The sequence below is a fragment of the Phalacrocorax aristotelis genome, chromosome W, assembly GCF_949628215.1.
Source record: "Phalacrocorax aristotelis chromosome W, bGulAri2.1, whole genome shotgun sequence".
Classification (NCBI taxonomy): domain Eukaryota; kingdom Metazoa; phylum Chordata; class Aves; order Suliformes; family Phalacrocoracidae; genus Phalacrocorax; species Phalacrocorax aristotelis.
In genome coordinates, this window is record NC_134310.1 from 28828110 (window position 1) to 28855356 (window position 27247).

A 27247-nucleotide genomic window follows, 5' to 3' on the forward strand; every position below is an offset into this window, starting at 1 on the left:
CCAGAACCATCCATCACACCGCCCTGCAATGCCTCAATAAAAGACTTTTAACAAATGCCGAGCACAGGACAGATCTCATCAAAAAGCCACTATTCAGATTATTCTGGCAAGGAAAAGGATTGCAACCAGCACCCGTAGGGAAGAGTGTAAAGGCAAATGGCTTCTGTTCTTGGTTCCTGACAATGGAAGAGCAGCCAGGACCGCGATGCACAGCAAATGCATGAGAAGTACCGCCGGCCTCAAGGCATGCTGCGTGCAGGGAACCAGCGTCCAGCAGCCTGCCAGGGACGGGGCAGCTCCAACAGCCAAGTCTGCAGAGGCAGACAGCGCCGTTTGTTCGCAAGGAACAGGCTGTGCAGAAAGCTTAGTGACCGGGCTCCGTTTGCTCCCGCTGCAGAACTGATTTCACAGGAGCCGAGCAGAGGAATTTGCACTTAATGTGACTGGGTGCAACACCTCGCCCACTAGACTGAAACAATACTTCCAGGGGGTCACACCTCCTCAGGGTATCAGATCTCGGGGTGCTGAGTCTCGAGAGGAGGCACTATTTCAGGAGCCCTGCATGACCAGTACCTTGCACCCCTTCGTGTTGGTACCCCGACAGCCCATCCACAGTTTGAGCTCAGCAGCGCTCTCACCGCTGATTTTACACACCGGCATCATGAGACCTGGTGGGGCTGGGACTGCACCTGGTGTGCAGTCACACCTGGGCTTTGGCTTCACAGGGGATGGGAGGATAAGCAGCAGCCCAGAACTTGTGCTTTTCATAGCACTGTGGGGTTTTCATGGCTTTTTTTAAACAGAGCCTGGCCCTGGCTGACTCTTAGCCTGACACGAAGAGGTTGAACACTGTGTGAAACAAAGAGAGCTTCCTGCAGGATGGAAGATTAACTGCAGATTCCTTATATTTGTGACTTCTTGCATGGCTTGTAGGCCTTCTTCCACTCAACCTTGACTGTCAACGGTTCTGTCGTCTTTGCCGTAGGTCTGCTGCAGTTCTCCAGTGATGCCAGGTTGTACTTTGAGGATATAAAATGCATAAGGGACGAGAAAAGCCTTAAAGAGCATACGAGCTGGGTCTCCTGCTATTCTCTTGCCTGAGCCGGGTCAGCGCAGGTCCTGGGGAGAGCGGCCGGCAGCCCAGCGCTCCGTGAAGCTGTCAGAGCTGCCGCCTCAGCTGAGCACCACGCTGCAGCCTGCGCCTGCCTCCCGCAGAGGGAGTCCTGCTGGGATGCGCAGCAGCTTGACTCAAGTCCTCCCTCTCGCTTCCTGGGAACCGTCTGAGCATCGCCTCCCCCGGGAGAGATGATTCACCCAGGCGTGGCCCACGCCGGCCTGGTCAGCCCCCATCAATGGGCGATACAACCCCGGCCGAGGCGCGGGGCTACGAAATGGTCTCTGCCAGAATTTAAGGATCCATACCCAGCTCCACCTTGTGGGTCACGGCCACAGAAAAGTGGCGAGAGAGTAGTAGTACAGAACGTAAGAGACTTTTGCTCAACTTACTTTCTCCCATGCTCCCAAATCCCACCCTCCTCCCTCCGTATTACAGTGACGGAGACGCAAACCAAGCACGCCTTTCTCGGAGCTGGTCTCTATTTCAAAAGAAGGCTGCTCCTGTAGGAATAGAATATGAACACTGGTGTGGGGTGGTAAACAAGTCCCTAGAAATATCTGCCACCCAGTTACTTCCTTCCCTTCTTAAATACCCCGAAACAAACAAATATTACTACAGCAGCTCCAGCCCCGTACAATTGTGAGAACACTTCATGCAAAAAACAAAGTAAAAACCAACAGAAAAAAAAAGAACCAAAGCAAACAAAACCCAAACCCCAACCCCAACCAGAAAAGCCCTTCCCCAGCTATGCAGGTCTGGAAATCTCGGTGTTTCCTCATCACCCCTGGGAGAGGGAAGGGCTTTGCCTAGACACAATCGAGCACAGAGTCACCAGCAGTTCTCCGCTCCAGCAGGTTCCCAAGGTGCCAGACCTAATCCTGCCCCGACCTGCAGGCAGTGCGTGGAGCTGTGGGCTCCTCTCGTGGTCACCAGGTGAGCGAAAGGAGAGGCAGGCCCCGAGGAGCCTCTAACACAGGTCTGCCGAGGTTCGGCTGGGTGCGGAGAGGGCAGTACTTGCCAGCCAGTGCCAGGATTCCTGGATTTCCCAGGATTACTGCTGTCCTTCCCTAACTTATAGCGGCAAAGAGGGCCAAAAACCCAACAAAACCCAAATCCATCAACACTCCCGTAAGGTTACTAACTATTTCTACACAGACACTGCTTTGTCATTCAGCACAGGGCTAAGCATGCTCCTAGGTAACTACGGGGGCGCAGCGGGCGCCGTGGGGGGACACAGCTTTCCAGGTTTCTGCGGTGCCTCCCTCAGGCCTTGCTCAACTCCTATGACTAGACAACATCTACGGTAACTCACAAGGTTCCCACAGGCCCCGCAGGGCACCAGTCCCAGCACGCTCCAAATGCCTCCCGCTCTTGTTTAATCTGGCCAAGGATGGCAAGCTGGGACCCGCACCCTTCGCAAGGAATACTGCTCGGCTGACACGGAGCGGGACACCTCTGTGGACTGTTTCCCAATAAAAAATAAAAAAAAAAAAGAAAAAAAAAGAAAAAAAAAAAGAAACCAAGAGCAACTGCGATTTGCTCCATTTAATTTCAATTAACTGCAGCCCTCAGAGGCCAGGAGAGATGCCAATCGAGCAGTTTGTTGGCCATCCCCTCAGGGATGTCCCATTTCTCAAATGCCCCTTTCCCAATCAAGCCTCTACTCTTCTCAGCTTAAAGGAGTTTGAACAAGTCATTAAATCCCACTGTGTTAAACTAATAAGAGCTTTAAAACCTGCAGTTCCTTTTCCTCTGGAGGATGTGACTGAACAGTGGAAAGGACACACGGCCAGGCAAGCACCCTTCTCTGCAGCGGGGACTCTGCTACCTCTGGAAGCTCCTGACAGTGACCAGTGTTACTGGATTCTGTTGGAAAGACAGCCCAGTTAGGGCTGGGGAAGAGAAAAAGGAGCCACTGTTGTCCTCAGTGTGCTAGAACCTCTCCTCCCTCCCTAGGTGGGGAAACAGGCAGCTTATTTGCAAAAGGCAAGTGGTTTCCTAAAAAACTACTGAAAAAACCGCAAAGGCTGCTCAGCCCCTTCCCCTAGAAAACTGTAAAAACGTTGGAGACACAGTGTGGCAGCAGGGAGGCCGGGAAGGCAGCACGGGGACAGCTGCTGTCTCTGGACCGTGCCACAGCCATGGCAGGGTCCAGAGAGGTCTGGCTGTCACTTGTAGATGCTCCCTGTGAAGGTTTCAGGAGCTGGGGTCCTCTGTGCTCTGTCTGGGTGTTCAGTGGGCAGTAAGTGGCTGTGGCTGGTCTCCACACTGTCCAGGCAGCTGCTGGTATGTTGGCGTATCCTGCCCGAACAGGCCTCGGGGCTGTTCCGTGACTGTAATTGCTGTCAGTGACCAGTCCCAGCTCGGGCTCCCCTCCGCCGGAGGCGTCTCCTTTGAGCGTGCTGCTGCTCAGTTGCTCTCTACCAGCTTGGCTAGTCCCTGACGGATCTCACTGAGCTCAAATATCTTCACATCCATTATCTCGGCCACCTTGGTGACCTCATTCTGGATCTTCTCCCTCTCGGCCAGGGTCTCTGCCAGCGTCTGCTCAGCAAGATGAAGGCGTCGCTCCAGTTCTGCGTTGCACGCCTCCAGCTCCTGCCGAAGGACACAAGTGCGGTGAGGTGGCTGCCCCAGCACTGATACTCGCTGCTCTCAGACCACCACCCTTATCTCCGCAAAACAGCCCTGCTAGCACCCCAGCGCCAGGCTACCCACACCCAGCCAGCCCAGTCTCCATCAGTTCTTTCGCCGAGGGACCTCCCTCTCTTGCCAGCACCCCGGCATGCACGTGAGCAGATGTTCCCCAAACCCAGGCATCTGCCTACAGCTTGCAAAGGCGTATAAATGCACATCTCCTCACACGCCTATCATCTCCAGGTCTGATGGCATTTGATGTCTGGAGATATTTTTCTGCCCTGAAAGCCAGTGCCTGTGATTGGGGCTGAGCCCTGCAGCAGATCCCCTTGTTCAGCAGCTTGGAGGTGAACGCAGGCAGGCAGTTCCCCCCGAGACCGCACAACAGATCGTGCTTCCATCTGTGTCCTTGCCCTGAGGTGCAGAGCAGCTTGCATCCCTCCTGCCAGCCAGCCAGAGTCAGAGCTCTGCTCCCCAGCCATCCCTGTCCATCCAGCAAGGCAAGCAGGACTTCGGAGAGACACAGGGTCACAGGACATCAGGGGTCCTGCTCCAGTCTCATGTCAGGGGCTTCTGCAAGCTCTGGGGGAGAGCACGTGAAGGCTGGGTTTGCCGTTGCCTGCCGATTGTGCCCCATGCCACGTCTCTGAGGGATCCAGGGAGGGTGGAAGAAGGCAGGGACTTAGGCAAGGACCCGTTCCCATCATCCAGAGGCAGAGATAGGCGTGGCAGCTCTGCAGCATTCACTCTTTGGCTCAAAGGAGAAAAGGGGATGGATCCCTCTGCTCTGAGTGCAGAGGTGCCCCAGATCTGCCATCCTCACCTGCAGCTTCTGCAGCGTCTCCTCACGCTCACCCTCTGCTTCCCATCGGCCACACTTCTGGCTCTTTAGCATCTGAATCTCCTAAAACACAAGGAGGAAGAGCATCAGGTCAGACCCACTCCTGTCCCAGTGGGGCTGGCTCCTACCACATACCCCAGCCAAGGCCCCTTCCCTCTCTCCAAGGATCACATAACCACGCTCAGCTCCAAATTTTAATACCTGCCTTATTAACCTTCTACTTCTGCTGTACCCGCTACCTCCCGCTAAGCTGTCAGTCCTAATCAAGATGACCGGCTGAGTGCCAGCATGTTTCAGAGGTCTCTGCACCCTGCTGCGTCCTTGTTCAAGATCAGATCCCAGGCTTTTGGGGCCAGGGTCACTGCTCAGCTCTTGGGTGAAAGCCTTTGCACACCTTTGCCTTGCCCCAGCGTTTTCCCTCTAGCCTGAGTAGCTCTGGGGAGGGGGGAGACAGCCCTGCTTGCTAAGGATCAGGAACGCCAAAACGCCTCCCCTCCCCAACCCCTGCTTTGTGGCTCTGACCCTGAGGCTCTGTCCACCCACCCTGCAGAAGCACGGCCGCCAGAGAGCCGCAGATGTGCAAATCAGAGAGATTCTCTCCACATCTCCCTTCCATCACAGCCTCTGTAATTAAAACGCTGCTTTAAATCATTCATTTAAATGCAGTGAAAGCGAGAAGCAGTTACTACACTAGAGGCTAACTGCAGCTGCAGATGGCTGAGAGGGGAAGGGGTAAGACACATCCCTGGCGTTTGTGCCATGTCTGAGACTCTCCACTCGAGGCTATTTGCAGGGGAAACTCCCAGCGCATTACTCTCGCTCAGCTTCGCCTCTCTGGCAGGGGAGACCGCCGAGGGGGCTGTGCTGGCTTACAGAGGCTCCTGGCTTGCGCAGGCAGCATGTGCAACGGCGCGAGAGGCTCTCTGATCTCATACAAGCTGTGGTGACAGACGGGGTGTTGGTGATTGACAAGCCGCCCAGCCTCAGGCTTTACTCTGTTTTGTGGGGTATTACCTCGTCTTTAGCCTTGATCAGTAGTTCCAGCTCCTCCAGGGTTTGGCTCAGCTCTTCCTTGTTGTTCTCGCTGGAGGAATCGTGAGCACCCTGTGACTCCAGCTCTGCTACCTACACGGAAGCAAGCACAGGGAAGGCGTGCTCAGAGATCTAGGAATGTCCTGACACCTTATCACCCACAGTCACTCTCTGTCACAGTTTGGCTTCCTTGCAAACCCAACCAGGCTTACAACAGGATAGCAGCTCCCACCCCGGGGCTGCGCGGGAAAAAACGCTCTCCTGTTCCGCGTAGATCACGCACAGAAACGCATTGCGGCAAAGCTTTGTCTAGAGACTCTGCCTCCGCTTTCTCCTGCGGTCTTGCACTTCCAGCAAAGCCTCACTGGTGGGCATCAAGTGCGTGAGCCTACAAAGCCATAGCGACGGCTGGGTCCAGCTCCATTTGCATCCTTGGGCAGAGGTTGCCGAGGGCAAGGGAGTTACTGCATCTCAACCACGGCAGAGCTGGAAGGAAGGGTTTGCCCAAGTGTCCTCCCCATTCCTGAAAAACGCAGCCCAGTGGCTTAGATTATTCATGAAGAGGATTCATTTTTAAAAGCTCATCAGAAGGTCTGCGGCAGATATTGCTGGGACCCAAGTTCTCGCAGGGCCTGCACTGAGCTGTGCAAGAGCAGCTCCAGTGACGGGTACTGTGCCATAGGCAGGGCTCGGACCCTGGTGTGACACTCTTGCAGGGGCAGCAGGGCAACGCTGCCTGGACTGGGGCTCTGCCAGGGCCCACCGAAACAGTGGTTGTGAGCTGCCAGGCCACCATCACCCAGCTCTGGTCCCGGAGTGCTCCGGTTCAGGGACAACCATCTGGACGTTTCACTGAGTTACAGTTTCTTCTGAGATTCTGCAAGAGCCCCCAGGGGTTGCCCGTTGCCCAAGGCTCACAAAAGGCTGGCTCCTAGTCCCCAGCTGTGAGAACAGCTGCCGAACAGCTGTGTACGCACAGGGTGATGGCAGGGAAGAGCCAGCTCACCCCAGCCAGTCCCCAAACCACACATATATATATGCACAGCCACGATCTCTGCTGTACCTAGGGCAGGCTCCTGCTGCAGAGGAGAGAATTTGCTCCGAGCAGCTCTTTTACTGTCTGACTCCAGCACTGAGAGTTAGCAACGGGCACAGCAAGTCCTGGGGGACGGCTGTTTACTGCACAGGCTGGCCACACAACAGCCATCAAGTGGAAACAGCTGTTAATTGCTGTGAATCCCTGCTGTCTTTTCAATGAGCTATCTAGAAGTGAAATGGCTTTATGCCTTCTCCAAGGCTCCAGAGTCCTTTCCCAGCCAAACCCCAACTGTCCTAAAACCCTTTCCCCAAGTTACTCCGCAGTTCTTCCCTCCCAACAAACCCAACCGTGTGACTGTCACTCCACTGCCCAGATGCACACAGGCCTCCTCAGTTGATCTGTGACCCCTCTGATACTACGTAGGTCAAAAGATCCTATTATTCCAACCGAACAAGGGCCTGTTTGTATTGCGCCACCCGGGTTTCATGATGTGGCAGCTTGGATTCGAGCTAATTATAGCAGATAGAGCAATCTTCATCCTTCCTGTCAGCAGCCAGAAGATTGCCCTGATGCCCAGCTCAGGGGGAGCGCGGGCCTTAGTATCGCTGGCAGCTAAGAACTACCCCCAGAAAATCTGAAGGGAAGCTGGTATTCTTTGACTTTGTGCTCCGGCCTCCTCCCTTTATCCACGGGGACTCTGCACACCCCCACCTTGCTCTGCAGAAAACAGGAGCTCTTGTGAGAGCTCCCTAGTTACGTGGCCTTATTCCTTGACATGTTTTCCCTGCCAGGCTCATGCAGCATCCTGGATTTCCTTCTTATCTCCTGCTGACACCCATGAAAACTGATGGGAAAACGGGGTCAAGGGCACCATCTGGCTCTGGGACAGGGCTTCCTCTGACTTGCTCTGCAAGTGCCCTCCCATGCTCACCCGCTGCCGCAGGGTTTCCGTCTCCTCCTGATAAGCAGCCAGCTGCTTCTTCCACTGGTCCACGTTGGCGTTGGCTTCATGGAGAGCAGCGACGAGCTTGTTGTTGTTGTCCTGGAGGCTGAAGAATTCAGCCTCCCACTGGACCTCACTCACCGAACTGTGAGAGAGAACACAGGGAAGAGCGTGCAGGAGAGCGTTAGAGAGTCTCGGCATGAAGATTTCTTCCCCCAGTGCTAACACGCACTGAAACCACCCTCTTGGAAGCACTGGGCAGCTCCCTGTTTTCTATTTGGCTTTCAAATCACTTCCCAAATTTAAATGCTTCTTCCAGCCCTGAATCTGCATCTCTTTCCTTCATCCCTGGATAATATTTGACTTTGAGGCCATGTGGGCTTGCTTGAAACAGCAGAAACCACACTGTGAGATTAATGGGGTAGGGGGTGGGGGGAAGATACAGCTACTATAAAGGAGCTTTGCAACGTGGGACTGCGAATCCATTTTTAAAATCTTTGTTAGATCTGAGTTTGCTTCGAATAAAACCCTACCACCCCAGAATCAGGAGAAGGTAGCAAAGGACACTTGCTTTTGATTTAAAAGTATTCCAAGTGTTCAGCTGGGAGCTCAAAGGGAGCCACAGGGCAGAATCCAGCCCAGAGTCTTTTGAACAGACAAAGAGCGGAAGTAGGAGGGACTTTGCTGGAATCATAAGGGGAATTAACACAAATGCAGCCTTGGGCCAGCTGAAAAAGCGTGAACATCTTCTGGTATCACAAACTACTGATCTGTAGATAACTGGCATCAAATCATCCCCGCTGTGGGCACAAAGCATTCTCCTTCCCACGCTGCTTGAACAGCAGATTTCACCTCCAAGCTGGAATAACTTTCTACTGGGGAAGAGGGGAAATCGGTACAGCGGAGGGCTTGAGCAGCAGCGGACATGGGGCATTATCAGCTACCTAAAGAAGTACTGTTGGGTCAAAACCATTTGGGATGGCAGGGACATGCACCAAATCAGGACAGAATGGACAGCTTGGGGCTCAGGAGCAGAGAGCACTGGGGGCAACCTCACCCTTCTGAAAGCATCTTCTTCAGCCGCTCCTTCTCCGTTGTTATCTCAACATCGGCACTTTGGCTCCGGAATAGTTTATCTTCTCCTGGCCCATTGGAGCTGATGATGGGGCTGGGAAGTACCTGGGGGATGAGGAAGAGGAGGTTATCACACAGCAGTGAAGATAGGACACGTGGCCACAAGGCCTCTGCAAACTCATTCGCAGCCCGGGTTCACGGGGTTAGTTCTCAGTCCCTGTACTCTTGTGAGAAACGCTGGCTTTCAGTCCTAGCCCTTAGGTAGTGCTGTGCTTGTCTGCGCGACCAGGGGTGGTGAAGGTCCTCACTTACAGCTCAGCAGCACCAGTCGTGACATAGTGATGTCTTCAGAAGCGATGCGGACACAGGGCTTTCTCTTGGATACGTAGGTTAGTGCTTAGCTCTTCCAGCAGCTGCCCTGCTCCCGCGTCCTCCCTTTCCCTGTCTCCATGCCATGCTGGGGCAGCGATCCCAGTGCACAGACACCCTGAGCAGGTGGGCTCACAGCTTGCACGCACCAGCTATTCCTCCCTCCCGACTTGAGGTACTGAATTCTCTGGCCCTCAACTTCCCCTTGACAAATGCCAGCGACGTTACAGCCTGTAACCCGAGTCCCGCGGCCGTGGGCGACACTCCCAGCTGCTCAAGCCAGCCGTTTCAGGGGTTTGCTGAATTCTTAACAGGATTTTCTTGCTGGTTCTCAGAGCAGTGGAAAGACTCTAAACACAGACCTGCCAGGCCACGTGGGTTCAGTGGCAAGTCCAGCTTCTGTACCTCGAATTAAGACACCAGGTGCCATTTGGATAGTGTTTTTCAGGCTCAAGGGAGGGAAACTGCTATTGCTCAGATGACCGTGGCACCCGCTTTCCAAAGGTGTGGGAGAAGCAACTCACAGCCCCTGCACCAAAATACACCCTCCTCTATATTCCTGCGTACATCAGAACTAGCAGAGACAAACAATTTGTCCTCCCAGGCTGGAGGGAACTGACAGTGGAGCAGAGATGAATATGCAGAAGCCAAAGCAGCCTTTACATCCTCCGGCCCCTCCAGAAGACCCTGCCTGCACGGTCTCCTCTCACAGCAGGGAAGAAGCTTGGCACTGACAGGGCAAACTGAGCTATAAAAAGACTCTCTGAGCAAGCAATGAGCCTCTGGGATCCTAAGTTGGGGGCTGTGAGACCAGGTGGCTGGTGAGCCTGCTGGAATTGATAGGTAGCCCTCAAATGCCTGTGGTAAGGACAGCCACCTGCCTTCGGAGTCGGCTGACATCTATAAATAGAGCCGGACAGGGCCATGAGATGTATTGAACAGCAGCTCCACGAAGCCTTCCAGAGCGTGATTGAGGAGCAAGACCTGTAAGACACAACCCTGCCTCACCTTTACCACAAGGTGGGGAAACGGCGGCAGGGAAGGGGTAGAAGTTTCCTCTTCTGGTGTATTGAGCCCCTGTGAGCCCAGCTGAGGCTGGTAACGGTTGAAGATGCTCCACACTGTTTTGTTGCTTACATTATACTCTGTGATGGGGATGCTAAATGGGATGGGGATTGGCCTAAAAGGTACTAGAGGACAGAAGATTGCTGCTGTCCTGGGATTTCCTCAGCTCTGAAAATCTGAAGTCTAAGTAAACTAATGCGGATGCAGAAAATGAGGGAGCGCTGATTTAATTTCAGGAGACAGATCTGCTCTCTGCTCACTTGCAAACAGAAACACAATCAATTATTCAGGGATGAAGCTCATGTTTGACGCTCTACTAACGTAGAGCGTGAGAATCAGCCATGGGACAGAGGGAGAAGGGATGATGGGCTGATGTACGTACAGGCTGGGGACGGCAGGCCGAGGTCTGCATGCCCACGTGGCAGGGGACGCTGCACGTGTCACTGTGTCAGCACGCTGGCTGCGGGCAGGGGCCGTGCATGCTTGTGTCGGAGCTCTCCCACCGCCAGGCGAGGCGGGCTGAATGGGAGGAGTGAGTGTGGGTTCCCATTGTGGCAGTTTTAGCACTGCTGAGTCAGATAAGAGAGAACAGAGGCTTAGGCCATTTCCCTGATCTGTGTTTAACCTTCACCTTCTGGCCTCCTCATCCCTTCTGTCACAAGTTGCCATCGCAGCACAGGAGAGATGAACATGTCCATTTGTGGCAGGGGATAAAAGGAAATATCTCTACTCGCAGCCTCCATCTCCTGGCCAGGGGGGATAGGGATGGAAGCTGCAGCTGGCCATAAATCTCCATCTTGGGCAATTATTACTGGCCAGAGTCTTACCTAAAACTTTGGCTCTGCCATGAATGCTCTGCCCTACTCCCTTCTTCATTTGCCACCCATTAGGATGGGGCTTAGAGTTAGCAGGAGCCAAAGCTAGGCAGATTTTCCCCATTTTTGCACCCCACATGACATTTCCAGTCTCTGCAGAGCCACCGCCTTCACCTCCCCCTCTTTTTCCTGCAGGCCAAGGTACTGTTCACACTCCCTCCTCCTCCTCTGCTGCCACTCCATCTGTACTCAGCCCAGAGAACACAGTGTCCTCCATCCTACAGCTCCTCTCCTACTGCCAGCAGCTCTGGGAAACGCAGAATCACCTCTGGAGCGAACTATTTGGGATGGCACCTTCACCATCAGCACTGAACTGCTTCACCATGGGATAAAGCAGGGCAGAGTTCTCCACAGCTTGTCCTCTCCCTTCCGTCCCACTGCTGCTGGAGTTGGTTTAGCTACGCAGGGAGAAAGGGAACAGTTGCGAATGCAACACACGTGAGAACGATCTGTGATGGGCTTAAGCTTTCTGGCTTGGTCTCCTGGGGAAAAAGAAACTGAATGACTGGCTGTCATGCGTCCCAAGGAGGGGAGTGATTTCTACTCTCCCAGCACAGCTTCTCTTCCACAGTGGAAATATGACAGAAACAGAAGTCAGGCCAGCACTCCTCAGTCACCAGGTCTAAGAAATCACTTTGTCTTTCCATGGACCCCCATGAACAGCACCATCACCTATCATAGGCACTTGGAGAAAAACCCCCTGCGGCCCCAGGAGAGGAAGAAAAATGGTTGGAAATGCCACGCATCTCCCTTCCTATGACCTTCAACCAGGTGTCACGCACTCCTGCATGCTGCTTGCCTGTTATTCACACTGAGCCCGCAGCTCTAGAGAAACACAACAAAAACCACCAAAATAAAAAATCCCATCCACCACAACAAGAAAAACCCAACAAGAAAAACCTCCAGCATGGCTTTATAAGACACGGAATAGTTTTGACGGTTTAACTGGCAAAGAGGGAGGAGCGCGAACCTTCCCAGGAGCTCCACTTAAGCACTAATTAGTTAACCTACTTCATGTGTTTCAGCAGAGTGACCTCAGGGCCACAGGTGTCATCAAAATGTGAAGCTCCAACCTCAGTGTCTGGCAAGAAAGCTCTCAGGGAGAAGGGGATGAAAGCAAGAAGTTACTCGGGGAGATCAGCCCAGTGGCTGCTTTCCCTAGCCATCATCGCTCTGCAGCGAGCTTTACTCACGCCTCTTTCCGAGCATTACCTGGTGAGATGTGATGTTCAGGGCAGGATTGGTCAGCTCTGTTTTATCCTGGGACTTCTCCCTCGCCAAACGGGCAGCTTCTTTCACTTCCTGGAACTTCTCTGCAAACTAGAGGGGGGTGGCAAAGTCACTCCAGTGCTACACTGAAATGCGGAACGAACTAGAATTGATGCCTGGGTTACTCCCCTCTTTGCAACTCCATTCAACATGCTTTTTAATTTCTCTTCAACTAACAGTAGAATTCAGGGAACAGCCCCTTCCTGCCCTGGCCCATGATTCTGGCACTCAGGACTGTGGGATTAGCTGAACAGCAATGACAGAAGTTGAGCCTGGAGTCCTAATTCGTGATGCTCAAAACACTCTGCAAATATTCCTTTCGAGCTCTTCCTGCATCTTGCGTTAGATTTTGGCACAGCAGGTAGAGCATTGCATCAGGTTCCTAGAGTCTCCCCTTCAAGGGGGTCAGGGACGTTCCCCCTGCTAGCACCAGCTTTCTGCCGGCACCTGCAGCATTACCTGCGAGAGGTGTTGCTCCGAAGCAAAGCCCAACCCATAGACTGTGTTGGCTCGGCTGTCTGCCCATTGTCCAAATTTCTGGGATGTCTTTGTGAAGGTCATGTTGGGGGTAATAGTGCTGTTGATGATTGCCTGCAGAGAGAGGCAACAATGAGAGTCAGAGAAAACTCCAGCCTGCTGCCCTGGGGCGGTGGTGTGGGATCAACCAGCCCTGAGTACTCTAGGAACTAGGCATAGAAAGGTCTGCTTTTTAATCTATAACACAACAGTTTAGGCTTTTGGTGACCAAAAGTGTTTCTAATCTGGCTTTGTGGCATGAACAAATCTCAATCATCTTGTCTATTGAAAAAGGAAAAAAGCCTCAGTACCATCAGCTTCCTCCATTGCTGGAAAAGAAGATAAGAGACAGCGTGTCTCTGGGGACTTAACAGCTTTCTGATGTTCTCCATTTTTGTGGCAAGTAAGAAAAAAAAAAAATAAAAAGGGCTTAAAGAGCAGTCAGGACTAGCTATTACAAAACACTCTCTGCTGGTTAGGGCAGCAACAAAATAAATTGCCTGGGAAGATTGCCAAATCTCTGCATTGGACGCCTTCAAGAACAGGTCAGGAAAATGCCTATCAAGAACGGGTTAAGAGAGAGAGAGTTAATCGCGTTTTGTGGAAGCGACTGAACAGACCACCTCTGAGACTCCCTCAAACTCTGTCACTTCATCGTATCTACAGGGGTCGGTTTTAGCATAGGATAAAGGCTCTCAGAAAAAGCTTGTGTTTTGCGCACGCAGGGGGTGAGGTGAGAGTGGGGCAGGGAGGGACGACATCAGACCCTGGGGCACACGGTTCACCAGCACGGATTCTAATGTCCAACACAGACACTCGAGCACAGAGGCAGTGTTTTACCTTCCATTCCCTGCAGTGAGGATGCTAGAGTGCCCACGCTGAGAACTGACCAACTTGACACCAAAACCATCAACACCAGAGCAGACTTTGACTGGAGAAAAACCTGCTGTCAAGCTCGTGATGCTGCCGGCGAATCCCCCCCTACCTTGGTGCCCCCCACGCTGATGATCCGGTACACATTGCGCGTGGCATCGTAGAAGTAGGAGACGGTCAAAGCGTGCTTGCTGGCAGGGATCCAGTTCCGTTTGGTGGCAGGGTCGATCTGGAAAACATGGGCCCTGGTGCTGAAGATTGGCTGCTCCCTGCAAGAGAAACGGACAGGGTTGTCAGGGCAGAGGGGAAGCTGAGCAACGGGGGAGGCCCATCGGCTTCCTGGCACTTGGGTTGCATTCTGCACCGCCAGCAGCACTTCTGCTATTCGCCTTCTCGCCAGGGATCTGTGACACTAGGTGCTAAGCACTGCAGCCCCCAGGGACACAGCGTGTCTCGACCAGCAGCCCCGCACTGAGCCTCTATGCAGGGAGCAGCAGCTCCGCACTGTCCAGGCTGGCATCGTCTGGTGTCCCTTCTTATCTGGGGAGTCGTGACCCAAGTTCTCCACCATTCCTGTGAGTTGCTTTTCCAAGACCTCTGGCCTTCTCTGTGCTCTCGCCAGGAGCCCTCCACATTCTTGGCACTCTTCTAAAGCCCACTTTAGAAGCTGAGGGACTGCTGGCTGATGCCCCTGCAAAGTAAAAGCCTGTGGCTGTTTATGCCTCCTATTTGCTCACCATCCAGGCAGCCTGGCGACAGCAGCTTTCACTGCACGCGAGTGACCTTGGTCTATGAAAACACCCTTGGTGCAATAACAAAGCTACCAAGGGCGTTTAACCTACAGATACCGGTTTTTATCTTCCTCTAGAGCTTCTCTGTCCTCCCCTGCAGTCATCAGACATTTCCAAAGACCACAGCCAGGTCGTTCCAGCAACAACAGACTGTGCCCTCGGGTTAGTAGGTCTTAAATGCATGTTTGCCCAAGGACGGGCACAAAACTTGCAAGCAGAAGCGCAAATAGGACACGGCAATCTCATGTTTGGGGCATACCTGATGGTCCTTCACATCACAGCTGGTGTGGCAGAGTTATGCTAATGATCAGGGGTTATATTATTTTTAGCTTGACTTGAAGCTTTCTTTCACCATCCCTCTGTGCCTTAGTGGTCAGTTTGGTATTCGGTTTGGTCACCAGGTATATGATTTCCCTGGCTGCTCTATTATTTGTACTTTATAGGATATCTCCAAACCCTAGTGAAATGGATAGATGGAGGATGCATTTGGGATGTGAGAACAAAAAGCCCCTTCCTTTCAGCACAGCTCTTCCTCCCTTGACTCACGCTTGGGAAGCACATCCTGCAGTGAGGGGTCACATCGCAGGATCAAAAGCAAGTCACTTCACAAAGAATTAAAGGAAACACTTCACCGCACAACGCGCAGCTGCTGCAAGACAGCACTGAACCAAGCACTGCCCGGATTTTGTAACCGGTAATATCTGAGCTGAAATAGGAGTTGAATCTCAGGCACCAGGACGGAACTTGAGCTGTTCAGGAGGCAGGAAGGAATGTCTCCATGACACAACAGTCCAGGTGCATCAGGTCTTGGGGTCTTTGACTTTGGTTAAAACCCAAGGCGCCGGCCATTGCCACGTTCCTTCCCCAAACCTAGTGAAATCTGATGTGATTGGAAACATCCCACACCCCCGTGACAGCTGCCAACGAGGCAAAATCACAATCCTGCTACACGCGAGCTCCCGAAGTCCAGACATTTCTATTTCCTCCCCATTCCAAGCCCTCACAGCTGCAATGAGCAGACCTTCCCATCAATCCAAAGACCTCGTGCTTTCTGAACCCATCACCAAAACTTAGGAAGAAGAGAAAATGCTCCCTGCTACCTCCCAGTTTCCAGCCTGTTCCCAGGTTACAGCCCTGGCTCAGATTTCTTACTCAGAGGCAGACTCCACGAGGGTCTAAACTAGCCCCTTCTCAGCATCCCCTCTGGCTGGTTTTATTCATTCACAGTCTGTTTCTGGAATGAGATTCAAATTTTCCAGGCTCCACTAACAGACACTAAATTTTACGTGGGTCACGACCTATCCTTTGAAACGCCGTGTCTACAGAGTAGGGAAAAAGTAATGTTTCTGCACCTTAACCCCCACGTCCTGGGCTAGTGTCAGAAAGAACAGAGGAATGACATTACCTAGTTGTTGACATTTGTTAGTTAGGGTAAGACAGACTAGAGGCCAGTGGAGTTAGTATGCGTCTCCTCCAACAGCTTCCTTCTCAGGCCTCCTAGCTGGGCTGAGGCTCCTCTTTGGTTTTGCCTCCACAGTGATTCATTTCCTAGCGATGGAAAAGTCAGCTGTTATTTATCACACAGAGCACAGAGCGTTCAACCAGGCAGCGTTTAGGGGCTTCGTTTGTCCCAAACTCACAAAGCTTGTAATTTGTAATGATTTCTCATCACCAAACAAGTTTTCTTCCCTGTCACGGGAGATAATTGGATGAGCTGCGTAACTGGAGTTAATCCCTTTGGCAGCAGGCGCTGGCCATTGGGAGAAGGCCACAGAGGAGCCTTGAAGGCTCTAGGGTTTGCAGTCACACACACGTGATGCTGGCTGCAAGAGGGAAAACCCTCCCCAGAGATCACTCCTCACACGCACGGCAGCTATTCCTGTGCTCACTATTCATCAGCGAGGTCTGCACCCGGAGTCAGTGGAAACCGTCCTCTGACTGCGGCAGGTTTTGGACCCAGTGATATTTCAAGCAGCCCCTGCCGTGCACCCCTATGGAGCTCTCTGACATGGGGGTCGCAGCCACACCTGGGCCTTCACCCACCACGGAGCCAGGCACGATCCCAGACCCCAGCAGCGAGGAGCCCCTGTAGCTGCCCTGGACTGCCTCCCCATGACATGAGAGACAGCTGTGCTATTCATTTGCTTTGTAAATTAGTCTCTCCAGTAAATGGTCCCCACCCTGCTCTCCCCCATATCAACCGAGATTGCGTATCTCAAAAAGGGAGCACAAGGGTGAGAAAGTGAGTTTGCATGATGCAGGATGCCTGTTGAAGGGGTAGAGAGCCCAGATCTCCCAGCCTCTCTGCTAAGCCTGCCTTACAGTAGGTCAACTAAGAGTGTCTTAATACTTGGAAAACCCCACTGCCTTCCTACTGATCGCTCCAAGACAGGGGAGGCTCAGGAGGCCGCTTGGATGTCAACCGTCCTGTAATTACAGTGTCACTAACCACAAAAGCCAGCATTACTTTCCTTCTGAGCACCAGGAGTAGAAAATAAAATGCCACTGGGAGGCCTGGCAGACAGAAGAAAAGCCCGCCTTCAGAGGGGTTAGCTTATGCTTTTTCTGCTCCAGCGAGGCTGACTCGGCTGCCCCCTTGCCTGACACGCAGCCCCCGGGCATGCACGCTCTTCTCCTGGTCTCAGGTACGCCGAAATATGCACTGCTGACGGTGCTGATGGGGAAGGGGGCTCTACTTCTTGTGCCCTCACATAATCACCGCTGTCTTGACACTCCTCATACGTTTGTTCGTGCCTTACGGTCCTCCCTGGAGCAGCAAAACTTCATGGGGTCTGCGAGAGGTCTATCCCTTCCAGTTACAAACACGAAAGTCTCGCAGACTCTCCGAACAGGCCTGCTGCCAGCTACACCAGATGTGCTTTGCTTCCAACAGGCAGCAAACTGGCAGCAACAGCAGCAGGGCATGTCGGCTACTTCACCTGCCTGCCTGGTGCCAAGGAGGGAACTCCCGCACCCATCTCCCTCCGAGGGAAGCAAACTCTGCAGAACCTCCTGAAATTATCTTCCACATCTCCCTTTTCCTCAGTGCAATTGGGAACAGCTGCTGCCAACTTGCACGTCCCTAATAATGGTGACTGGAGATTGCTTTACGAGGCCAGCACGCCGTTGCCTTCTCTGGGTATAGCGCCAGCCTGGCATGGGGACAGTGCTTTCTAGGAAGCAGTTGCTTCAGCTCCGTAGGTAACGCTCAGGAGAGCTTTGTGCTCTGCTTGGGAACAGCACAGAGGTGTTCATGCTCCTTTTGCAGTGCTTGTGCAGGAAAAAAAAGTCTTTGTTTTAAATCCATCAAATGATACAAACTGTATCCAGCTAATACAAGAATTTCATTGTCAAGGATACTGGCTAGCCTGGAAACCAGCCTTTGGGTACTCACTCACTTGTCTGACAAGGTTAAAGCAAATGCTACAAAACAAAAGCTCTCCTAGAGTCCAAGTGGAGCACAATAAAAAACAGGAAGAGTAGGCAGCAACGCAAACCAAGAGAGAAGGAAAGCAAGAAAGCCTGCAAATCTAGGGGCACATCTCTAAGAAGTCACAAATGCCTTATTAAATGGAAAATGCCTCTACCTCACCCTTTCCACGATTCCTTTAGCAGCAAAGAACGCGGGCAGGGTTTGACGCGGCTGAGCGCAGCCGAGTGCATCAGCAAGGTGGGGACATGGGCAGCGCTGCGGGGCACTGGCGTACGTGCCGAGGGAAGTTCAGAGCAGGAAAAGCACAGGTGCTGAAAGCCAGATCCGAGATGCACAAGCGGAGCCATGCCTGAGGAGCACCCGCCTGTGTTCCGCTTGCTTCTGGCCAAGCTGCTGACCCCTTGTTTCCAAACCACTACAAAGCATTTAAAAATAGTCCCACAAGTGCCTAGGATTCAAACTGTCATGTTCTCTCTCCCACTACAGCCCTCTTTTCCCCTGTGTTTTAAGTGTATGTGCTGGATACACCACGCATCCCTAAACGCTGACGCTTCTTTTCCTGCTCCCAGCTGGGTGTCCCCATAACAACACAGACAGCAGTGAAAAGGACATGTGTAAATAAAACCACTTACATCCCTCCAGGGCTGTCCTTTGGGGATAATTAAGAAAAACCAAAGCAAATGACTCGAAGGGACAAAGATCTGGCTGAGACACAGACATGATCAGCAAGTGCCTGATGGCAACTGGAAGGGATCCAGGTCTCATCGCTGCCAGGATTTGTTCCCAACCCAGGGGGGAAGGGCAAAAATCAATATCCCATGCCCTGCTGATAGCTTAAAAATGACCTGTCCCCCATGAATGTTCCCTAACACTCCAGCAGCAGGCTCCCAGCTACCAGCAGCTGAAAGTGAAAAGAAAAGATGATCTAACTAATCTAGCTATTCCTAATGTGTTCTTCACATCGGCAAAGCACCTGGCTCCAGGATGCTGCCCAAGGAAAGACCTCAATGACTCCTCTTGTGGCTCCTCCTTCCAGAGAAGCTGGAAGAAGGTCACTGGGTGTTTGGGAAGGACACGTGAATATAGGGTACGGATCAATGGTTTCCGATTTGCTCACCAACTGGAGTCTCTGACTCAGTGGTCGTTACGATGACACGTAAAACCACATGCTGGTCTCATTTCCACCTTGGTTCTTATACTATTCCCCTCTCTACGGCATCCAAATTGATTTCTTAATGAATAGCTGCTTATTTCAACCATTGCCAGGAAAGCAAATCATTATTTGTCCTCTTAATTTATGGTCTCAGCAGAGTACCAAAGGACTGAGCAGGCTAAAGGAACCAAGTTTGCTAAGGCTGGGTGAGGGACCTCGTCAGGTTAGGACACACCAACGCACTGCCAAGACCCCGGAGGAGAAGCACGCCCTGCAAGCACCACCCTGTGCCAAGGAGGTACAGATGGCAGCAATTCAGTCCCTTGCACCAGCGCCAAGTTTCACCTAGCAGGGGAACAGCAGGCATAGAAGGTGCCAAATACTGGGGAAGACTAAAACCAGCGCTGCCCCCTCTGTTCTGTGTGATTTGAACACAGAATCATGGAATCACAGAATGGTGGGGTTTGGAAGGGACCTTGGAGATCATCGCGTCCAACCCCCCTGGCTTGAGCAGGCACACATATGTCACTGGATGCATGGACTGTCCTTGAGCGTCCTACCTAGATGTGGGCTCTACCCTCCTCCTCACAGGCACACAGGCCTCTTCCTAAGCAGGATCTTCTAAAATACCCCAGTGCTGCTACAGAGAGAACGCAACAGAAAGGGAGATGAGCCACCTCCCAGGGAAGCCTCTCTAAAGAGGGACTACACCATCCCCTGAGCAGGAGACAGCATCAGGGACCGGTGCCAGGGTCATCCATGATGCACCTGCAACGCGTGGGATTGGCACGTACAAGGCACAGCAGTGACGCAGGCCCACCACGCCGCAGTAAAACGACGTCCAAGCCGAAGCAAAGCTGCCGACACCAGGCTGCTGGGAGCTCAGCTCGCCGGCCCTGCCTCAGAGCCCATCTCGCATGGAGGGTTCCCCACGTGCATCTGCCGACGCTTTGAGCAAGCCACCTTGAATCCCTCCGCTAGGTATGGCTTTAATAGGGGGATTTCAGAGAGTCCTCTCTCTAATCCTCACCAGAAAAATACTCTCAAACCTGCAGACGAGTCCAATAAGGGAACAGAAGTAAAAAGGTGAAGAGATTTTTTTTTATTTAAGCCACAGGCAGAGCTGGGAACGGGGCATGTTCCCCACTGCGTCCTCCAGCCTCCTGCCACGAGGTAATGGTGTACAGTCCTCTAAAGAAATACCTCCTGTTTTAAGGAATAAGTTAAAGGAAGGGACAGACCACCTTTGAAAGAGCTGTTCAGCAAAACATTTATCTCTGTGTCTGAATTTCAGTAGCACAGTGTCTCCTTGGAGAATCTCTATTTTATTGCTTTTACTTTCTAACAGAATAGAATCATAGAATTGGTTAGGTTGGAAACGACCTTTAAGATGACCAAGTCCAACTGTTAACCCAGCACTGCTAAGTCCACCATTAAACCATGTCCCCAGGCACCACATCTACATGTCTTTCAAATACCTCCAGGGGTGGTAACTCAACCACTTCCCTGGGCAGCCTGTTCCAATGCTTGACAACCCTTTTGGTGAAGAAATGTTTCCTGACATCCAGTCTCAACCTCCCCAGCACCTCCTCTTTGTCTTATCACTTGTTACTAGGGAGAAGAGACCAGCCCCCCCCTCGCTCCAGCCCCTCTCGGGCAGCTGCAGAGAGCGAGAAGGGCTCCCCTCAGCCCCCCCTTCTCCAGGCTAAACCCCCCCAGCTCCCTCAGCCGCCCCCCAGCACACTTGTGCTCCAGACCCTGCCCCAGCCCCGCTGCCCTTCTCTGGACACGCTCCAGCCCCTCAAGGGCCTTCTTGTCCCGAGGGGCCCAAACCTGAGCCCAGCATTCGAGGTGGGGCCTCCCCAGGGCCGAGCACAGGGGCCCCATCCCTGCCCAGCTCCTGCTGGCCACACCAGGGCTGACACAAGCCCGGGGGCTGGTGGCCTCCTTGGCCACCTGGGCACTGCTGGCTCATGCCCAGCCGGCTGTCAGCCAGCACCCCCAGGGCCTTCTCCGCCGGGCACTTCCCAGCCCCTCTGCCCCAGGCCTGTAGCGTCGCCTGGGGTTGGTGTGACCCAAGGGCAGGACCTGGCACTTGGCCTTGTTAAACCTCACACAACTGGCCTCGGCCCATGGATCCAGCCTGTCCAGGTCCCTCTGCAGAGCCTTCCTGCCCTCCAGCAGATCGACACTCCCACCCAACTTGGTGTCATCTGCAACTCCCTGAGGGTGCACTCGCTCCCCTCGCCCAGATCATTAATAAAGACATTAAATAGGACTGGCCCCAACGCTGAGCCCTGGGGGACACCGCTCGCGACGGGCCACCAGCCGGTTTTAACTCCATTCACCACAACTCTTTGCGCCTGGCCATCCAGCCAGGTTTTTACCCAGCGAAGAGTTAGCCATTCCAGGGGCATCTCAGGGTATTTCCAATGCAAATAGCACCTCTTTGGGAAAAAATCCTGTTTGACAGTTACAGGGTCTCCCTCCCTCTCTTCAGCAGGTTCCTAAACCGAAGGGCAACTGCTAAAACAAAGCCCTCCTGCCAGACCTCTTCAAAAGGGAGAGAAAGAAATCAGGTTTTTATTGTTTGCTTTAGATCTTTTATTGCATCCAGCGATGTCTTTGCTCAATAGCTCCTACACCGGCTGTGGGGAGGGGTCTCTTTCTGACCGCACAGCTGCATTTGACTTAGGCTTTGTCCGTGTTCTCCTCTGATTTTCTGTGCCATCTGAAAGATTTTTCCCACTGAGATCTTTTCTTTTTTTCCTCTTCTCAGTAATTCTTGCCTCACAATCCTGTCTGCCTCCCTGTGGCATGCCCATTTAGTTAACCGAATTACCGATCACATCCTGCTCACCTGCCCCCACCCTTTGCTGCATGACCAGAGAGAAGAAACCTTACGTTTGCTCTGGAGGAGGAAGCTTTTAGAGTCATCGTTCCCCAAATTTATACTAATGTTTCTGTCCTGTTTTCGGTTCCAACACGAGGTGTGTGACAAAAGAGCAGGATTCAAACCTAGGCACAAGTATAGAGCCTTATGAGAGAGATTTGGTGGGTGAGACCGAGTTCAAAGCACTCCAGGAACACAAATAGTGAATAGGTCTGAGGTTTAGGAATAAAGTCTTTTAGCCACTTAAGGCAGCAGCTGGAATGTGCTGGGGAGGCTGAGCTCACTCCTCATTAACTGCATTTGCCTCTGTGCTCCTGGATGGGGTTCAGCCAAGGGCATCTCTAGGAAGCCCATGTGCTGCTCCCCAGCCTGCACCTCCTCTCGCTCACTGCAGCTTCTCTTTGCAGGGATATTCATTGACGCATCAGAGAAAGGAGCCTCGCCGCACTTGGACGCAGAGAAGACAATCACTTTTAAAATACTTTGCATGTAGCCAGCTTGTGGTCTCCCTTCATCTAAAAACCAAGCCAAAAATGCCTTGCAAGAAATCACAAAGTACCAGATCAGCAGAATCGTTTGCTTCTGTGGACCACGGGCACCGCAGTACTCAGCCACAAGGGCAGGGAAGGGCTCTGGGGCTGCGATGTTCCTGCTGACAGCAGCAGGACACCTTCAGAGCACAGAGACCAAGGAACGTAGTTTCACACTGATCCCTGTGGCTGGGCTCAATGTGCAGCCACAACGAGCAAGCCCCCAAAAAAGAGAACCTCTTCTGATAAAAGGCCACAGCAGGAGGTAAGGATTGCCCAGCCGCTGTGGCGGGAACTTCGCAATTCTCACTGCAATCTTCCCAAAAGTCCTTTCTCTCTGCAAGGTCTGGTTTCCTGGATGGGTGTTCACGGGGCAGCTTGTGCGGAGCAAAAAGGGGTATGTGAGAGCATGGGAGCATGAAAGATACATGCCTGAGCTCTGGCGCTCAGCCCGCCGCCACGCTGAGTCAGCCGGGAGGCCGTGCTGGCTGCGTCAGGGCCAGGGCTCTCCCTTCTGCTGGAGCCCCAGCCAGAGCGCTTGGGTGCAAGAAACCCCGCAAAGCAGCACGGTCCGGGATAATCTGAGGGAGGGGTGGGGGGAAACGTGTTTCAGACAGAGCCCCGTATTTCAAAAGGCAGAACTGGAGCGCAGAGAGGGCATGAGAACCAATCTCCTCCTCCACTGCTGTCTGTCTTTGTTTCCTTTTATCTTCCCTCAGCAGCTTGAATAGCTGCTGACTGTACGTCAGTGCTGGTTGGGGAAGAAGTGTGGGTTAATGAGAGTCAAACCTCATCTCTTTCCCTGTGCATTTCTCCCCAAAGTCTAACCCTTCCTCTGAGCCACCGACTGGGTGTAACCCCCTCCAGAGCCTATGGAAACTACTGCTTCACTGTAAATGGGTGCAGAGACCGTGCTTTGATATCGCCTACCCAGGGTTTGGGCACAAGTCCCCAGGACACCGACTGTTAGGCGCCAAACTGCTTCGGGAGTAAAGTTTGGGAGGGCTGATTCCCAGCCCTCTGTTCTAAACACCAGGCAGGTTTTCAAGCCCTCTTAGCTGCAGCTTCGCTTTCATTCTGTGCTGCATAATGTCACCTTGGGGAAAACGCACAGACGCCGCTTGCGTCCAGGTGGGATTGGAGGAGACTTCTACCCCTCAGCTGCAAAGGGAAGGTAGAGCGGTGCAGCTCCAGCTACGGGAGCTGGCTAGGGGCTGCTTTCCCTTCTGCCTCCCCCAGCTCCCAAGAGATTACCCGGCAGGGCTTAGCACAGGAATGAAAAGCAGCTGCCTCATGGCCTGTCTGCAGATAAAGGGCAGCAAAGGAATCCTGGCGGAATACGCTCCTGTTGGATCAGCGTGGGGAACGGCGACAAGCACGCAAGGTCAGGCGCAGAGGCAGGGCGTCAAGGGCGTTTAAAGACACAACACAGCTGAGAGAGGTTTTAGGGTTTTTCGCTTTTGGAAACCAGTCTCCATCTCCAGAGCGTCTTGGCTGCTGAACGCTATGCTACTGGGTGTCTACAACACAATCTGTGCATTCACCTTCCTGGGACAACTGTTACTCCTGCTGCTGAGCTTCAGCAGCTCTTTCTTTTGAGACACACAGAGCCATTACTGGAAGCCTGTACAGCAATTAAAGTTCAAAACCCCAGCAGAGCCAGACTGCAGCTAAGCAATTCTTTATGCATTCCAGAAAATACATCCAGTCATAATTAGAACCAGAGCAGTGGAGATACGTGCACATTTCAGAATGCTCCGTGCCTCCAACATGTTCTGCCTCCGCATCTTCATTGGAATCTGCAGGACCCGCAGCGCTTCCAGGCACAGATGCCTGCTCAGCTTCACTAGAACAAGTCCCCAAGACCTGCTGTTTTCCACCTGCCCTTGCCGGAGCTCCAGAGGCACAAGGAGCAGCCCCTCTGGCAAGGCCAGTTGGAATTGCCGGTTTAGCAGAGCTCGGTGGGATGACAGCATAGGTAAGAGTGGGCAAATTCATTTGCCTGATATGTGACAAGGAGGTAAACTCTCTACTGCTCAAATTAAAGGTGGCAAGTTGCATCTACCTGTACTTATGTTTGCCAATACTATCAGCTGAGAGTCAGGGAAATGGGAGCAAGTGTCTGCCAAGGACTGAGCTAGGACCTAACTAAACTCACCTCCCTCAGGATCAAGCGTTATGACCAACCATCCCCTTCAGAGGGCAAGTGCTGGTGCATTAATACATACGGTACAGTGGACACGAGAGCCCACGGAGAATTTATCCGTGAAAACCAGAACATGATGTTACAAAGAAATCTAATACAGAGGAACACGAGCAGAATCTCTGCTTTAAAAACCAGGTAACTAAAATGAACTGCCAAAACGTGATGTAAGAGGTGATGCGCTTTTAATCTCTGTTGTATCCAGAGGAATCTAAATGCTGCTGAAAGCTACTCACTCTCCCCGTGTGATCAATGTACAAGCAGAAAGACACTTGTATCTCAGGAGTTAAGTGGAAATAAGGAATTTGGGGTGGAAACGTCATCTCTGGCTTAACGACAGTCTTGCTACTACGCCACTATAATTACACAGCGACGTCTAAGCAGATTGAGGTGGGGACACCCTCTCGACGTCTTCCACGGGAGCTGGCGACCCTCTAAAGAACTCCCCTAGCCGCTGGGCATACCCGCGGTAAGTCCGAGGAAGATTCATCCACTAGCACTAATAAAGCACTAGTCCCAAACTATCTGCTTGTTAAACCCTTCGTAGCAGTTCCAGAAGTTTTACAGTAACTTTGTGGATCACAGGAAAAGTTGCAGGAAAATAGGGACACTTTGTGATTTAACCTGCATCGGCACACGTTGCCAGCTTCAAAGGATCTCCGCCACATTCACGCTGCTGTCACTTTTGATCCTTCGCCTCTGCCTTTTCTGCCTCGTGGATCCGTGTTTGACTGCTCAATCACTTTATCTAGACAGCCCAAGAGGAAAATTAGCAAAACAAGCCCCTAAGAACATCATTTATTTCTCTTGCATTGCCAAACGCACGCGTTCGGAGGGAGCAGATCACAGGCTCCCTGCAGGTCCACTGTGCTTTCAGACAGCCACCAAGAGTTTATTGCACAAGAAACTCACAACAACACGTCCTTAAAGTTGCACGATTGAGACTTGGAACTAGGACAGACACTAAATACCAGACTAAGCTCCTATTTCCATGCCAAAATCCGCTGCCACATCCATGCAGCATTATTTCACTCATGGAAAACCCAAGGGGGATCATAAGCTAAGTCATCAGGGATTTTTGATCAGCTATTTGTTCATTTAGAAACGCAAACAGGATCCATTTTACTGAATGCCAAAGTCACAGGAGCCACACAAAATCCCCGATTTCTAACTTCTGGAAAAGTTTGTGAACGCGACCCAGCTCCAATCCTCCCACCCAGCCTCCCAGTTTGGATTTCATACAACATGTAGATCACGAGAGGCTTCCCTTACAGACGAGTTTATTTAAAGAAGTTGCAGAGATTTGCAATTCCCTACTTTGTAGCCCGTAAAATAAAAAGCAAGCCTAAACTTTAAATCTTGCAGTGTGGAAAAAACGCAATGTAAAGCCTTCATTTCTTTTGCAATTACCTTAAAAATAGCTCGGCGGCCACAAATAATAAAAGCAATTCAAGAATAATATACTGCCAGGCTCACCCCATCGCTGCCTGGGTGTCAGCTTCTTTCTCTCCCGTCCTTTCTTCAGCTGCCGGGGACTCTCTCCACGTTTTGATTTATTTCTCCCTTCCTCTTTCTTTCTGTCTTTCTCCGGATCCGGATGCTCTTTAAATTTCCTCCGGAATTTCACTTTGAGATCTTGCTAGTTTTGCTGTTGGCTCGAAACGCCCAGCAACGCCCGCGGGTGCGGGGCAGGGAGGGCAGGGGCAGCCGGAGCCCCCCGGAGCCAGCCCCAGCCGCCGCCCGGAGCGCCCGGCGGGGACCTCGGGCACCCCCGGCCGCCGCAGCTCCCCCTCTCCGGCTCCCAGGATCCCGCCTTCCCTTCAGCATGGGAGGGGAGCGCCGGGGCGAGGTGGTGCTTTGCGAGCCCTTCCAGACAAAGCCGGCTGCTGCTCCGGCAGCCCCGCAAGTTCCTCCCCGCAGCCCGCGAAGTGCGGCCACCTCCTGAGCGCCGTTTCTTTGTTCTCGCTCTCTCTTCTTTCCCTCCCCGCGTCCTCCCTCCGCCAATTGCCCCAGCGCCGTCACATTTCTCCGCTTCTTCTCCCGACTTTATTCCCGGGGCTGGGGCCGGGGCCGGCTCGGCGGCACCACCTGCCGGCCCGACCGGGCAGAGCCGGGCTCGGCCGGGATGGGCTGGGCTCGGCTGGGCTCGGCTCGGCTCGGCTGGGCTCGGCTCGGCTCGGCTCGGCTCGGCTCGGCTCGGCTCGACCGGACCGGACCGAGCCGGGCCCGGCTCGGCTGGGCTAGGTTAGGCTAGACCAGTCTGGACCAAGCTGAGCCAAGCCAGGCCCAGCTGGGCTGGGTTCGCTAGGCTGGGCTGGACTGAGCCGGGCCTGGCTGGGCTGGGCTAGGCTAGGCTAGGCCAGACTGGACTGAGCCAAGCTGATCTGAGCCGAGCCAGGCAGAGCCGGGCCCGGCTGGGCTGGGCTGGGCTGGACTGGACTGGACTGGACTAGGCCGGGCCTGGCTCGGCTGGGCTGGGCTGGGCTAGGCTAGGCTAGGCTAGACCAGACTGGACTGAGCCGGGCCGAGCCGAGCCAAGCCGGGCAGAGGTGGGCTCGACTAGGCTGGGCTGGGCTGGACTGGACTGGGCCGGG

General features: G+C 53.0%; 1 protein-coding gene across 2 annotated transcripts; it reads right to left on the reverse strand.

The window, feature by feature from the left end:
• Window positions 1-1574: 1574 nt before the first annotated feature.
• HOMER3 (homer scaffold protein 3) lies at window positions 1575-26704 on the reverse strand. 2 transcript variants are annotated; one of them, XM_075076824.1, is made up of 10 exons: window positions 26130-26704; window positions 15847-15989; window positions 13763-13919; window positions 12721-12852; window positions 12205-12312; window positions 8667-8788; window positions 7598-7754; window positions 5610-5720; window positions 4578-4658; window positions 1575-3715 (listed from the first exon to the last, which is right to left on the reverse strand). In XM_075076824.1, exons 2-10 carry the CDS (start codon window positions 15858-15860, stop codon window positions 3527-3529), a joined length of 1071 nt encoding a protein of 356 aa, XP_074932925.1. In that variant the 5' UTR covers window positions 15861-15989; window positions 26130-26704; the 3' UTR covers window positions 1575-3526. The 2 variants fall into 2 exon arrangements, with proteins under 2 accessions (XP_074932925.1, XP_074932926.1); XM_075076825.1 differs by lacking the exon at window positions 15847-15989 and having other exon boundaries at window positions 26130-26702.
• Between the last annotated feature and the right edge of the window lie 543 nt (window positions 26705-27247).

Bases quoted from the DNA above. Each gene is read 5' to 3' on its own strand.
- HOMER3 (XM_075076824.1), bottom strand. The intron at 12,853-13,762 runs GTAGGGGGGGAT...CTCTCTCTGCAG, and splicing joins TCAGCGTGGGGGGCACCAAG to GCAATCATCAACAGCACTAT. The intron at 5,721-7,597 runs GTGAGCATGGGA...GCTTCCGTGTAG, and splicing joins CGGAAACCCTGCGGCAGCGG to GTAGCAGAGCTGGAGTCACA.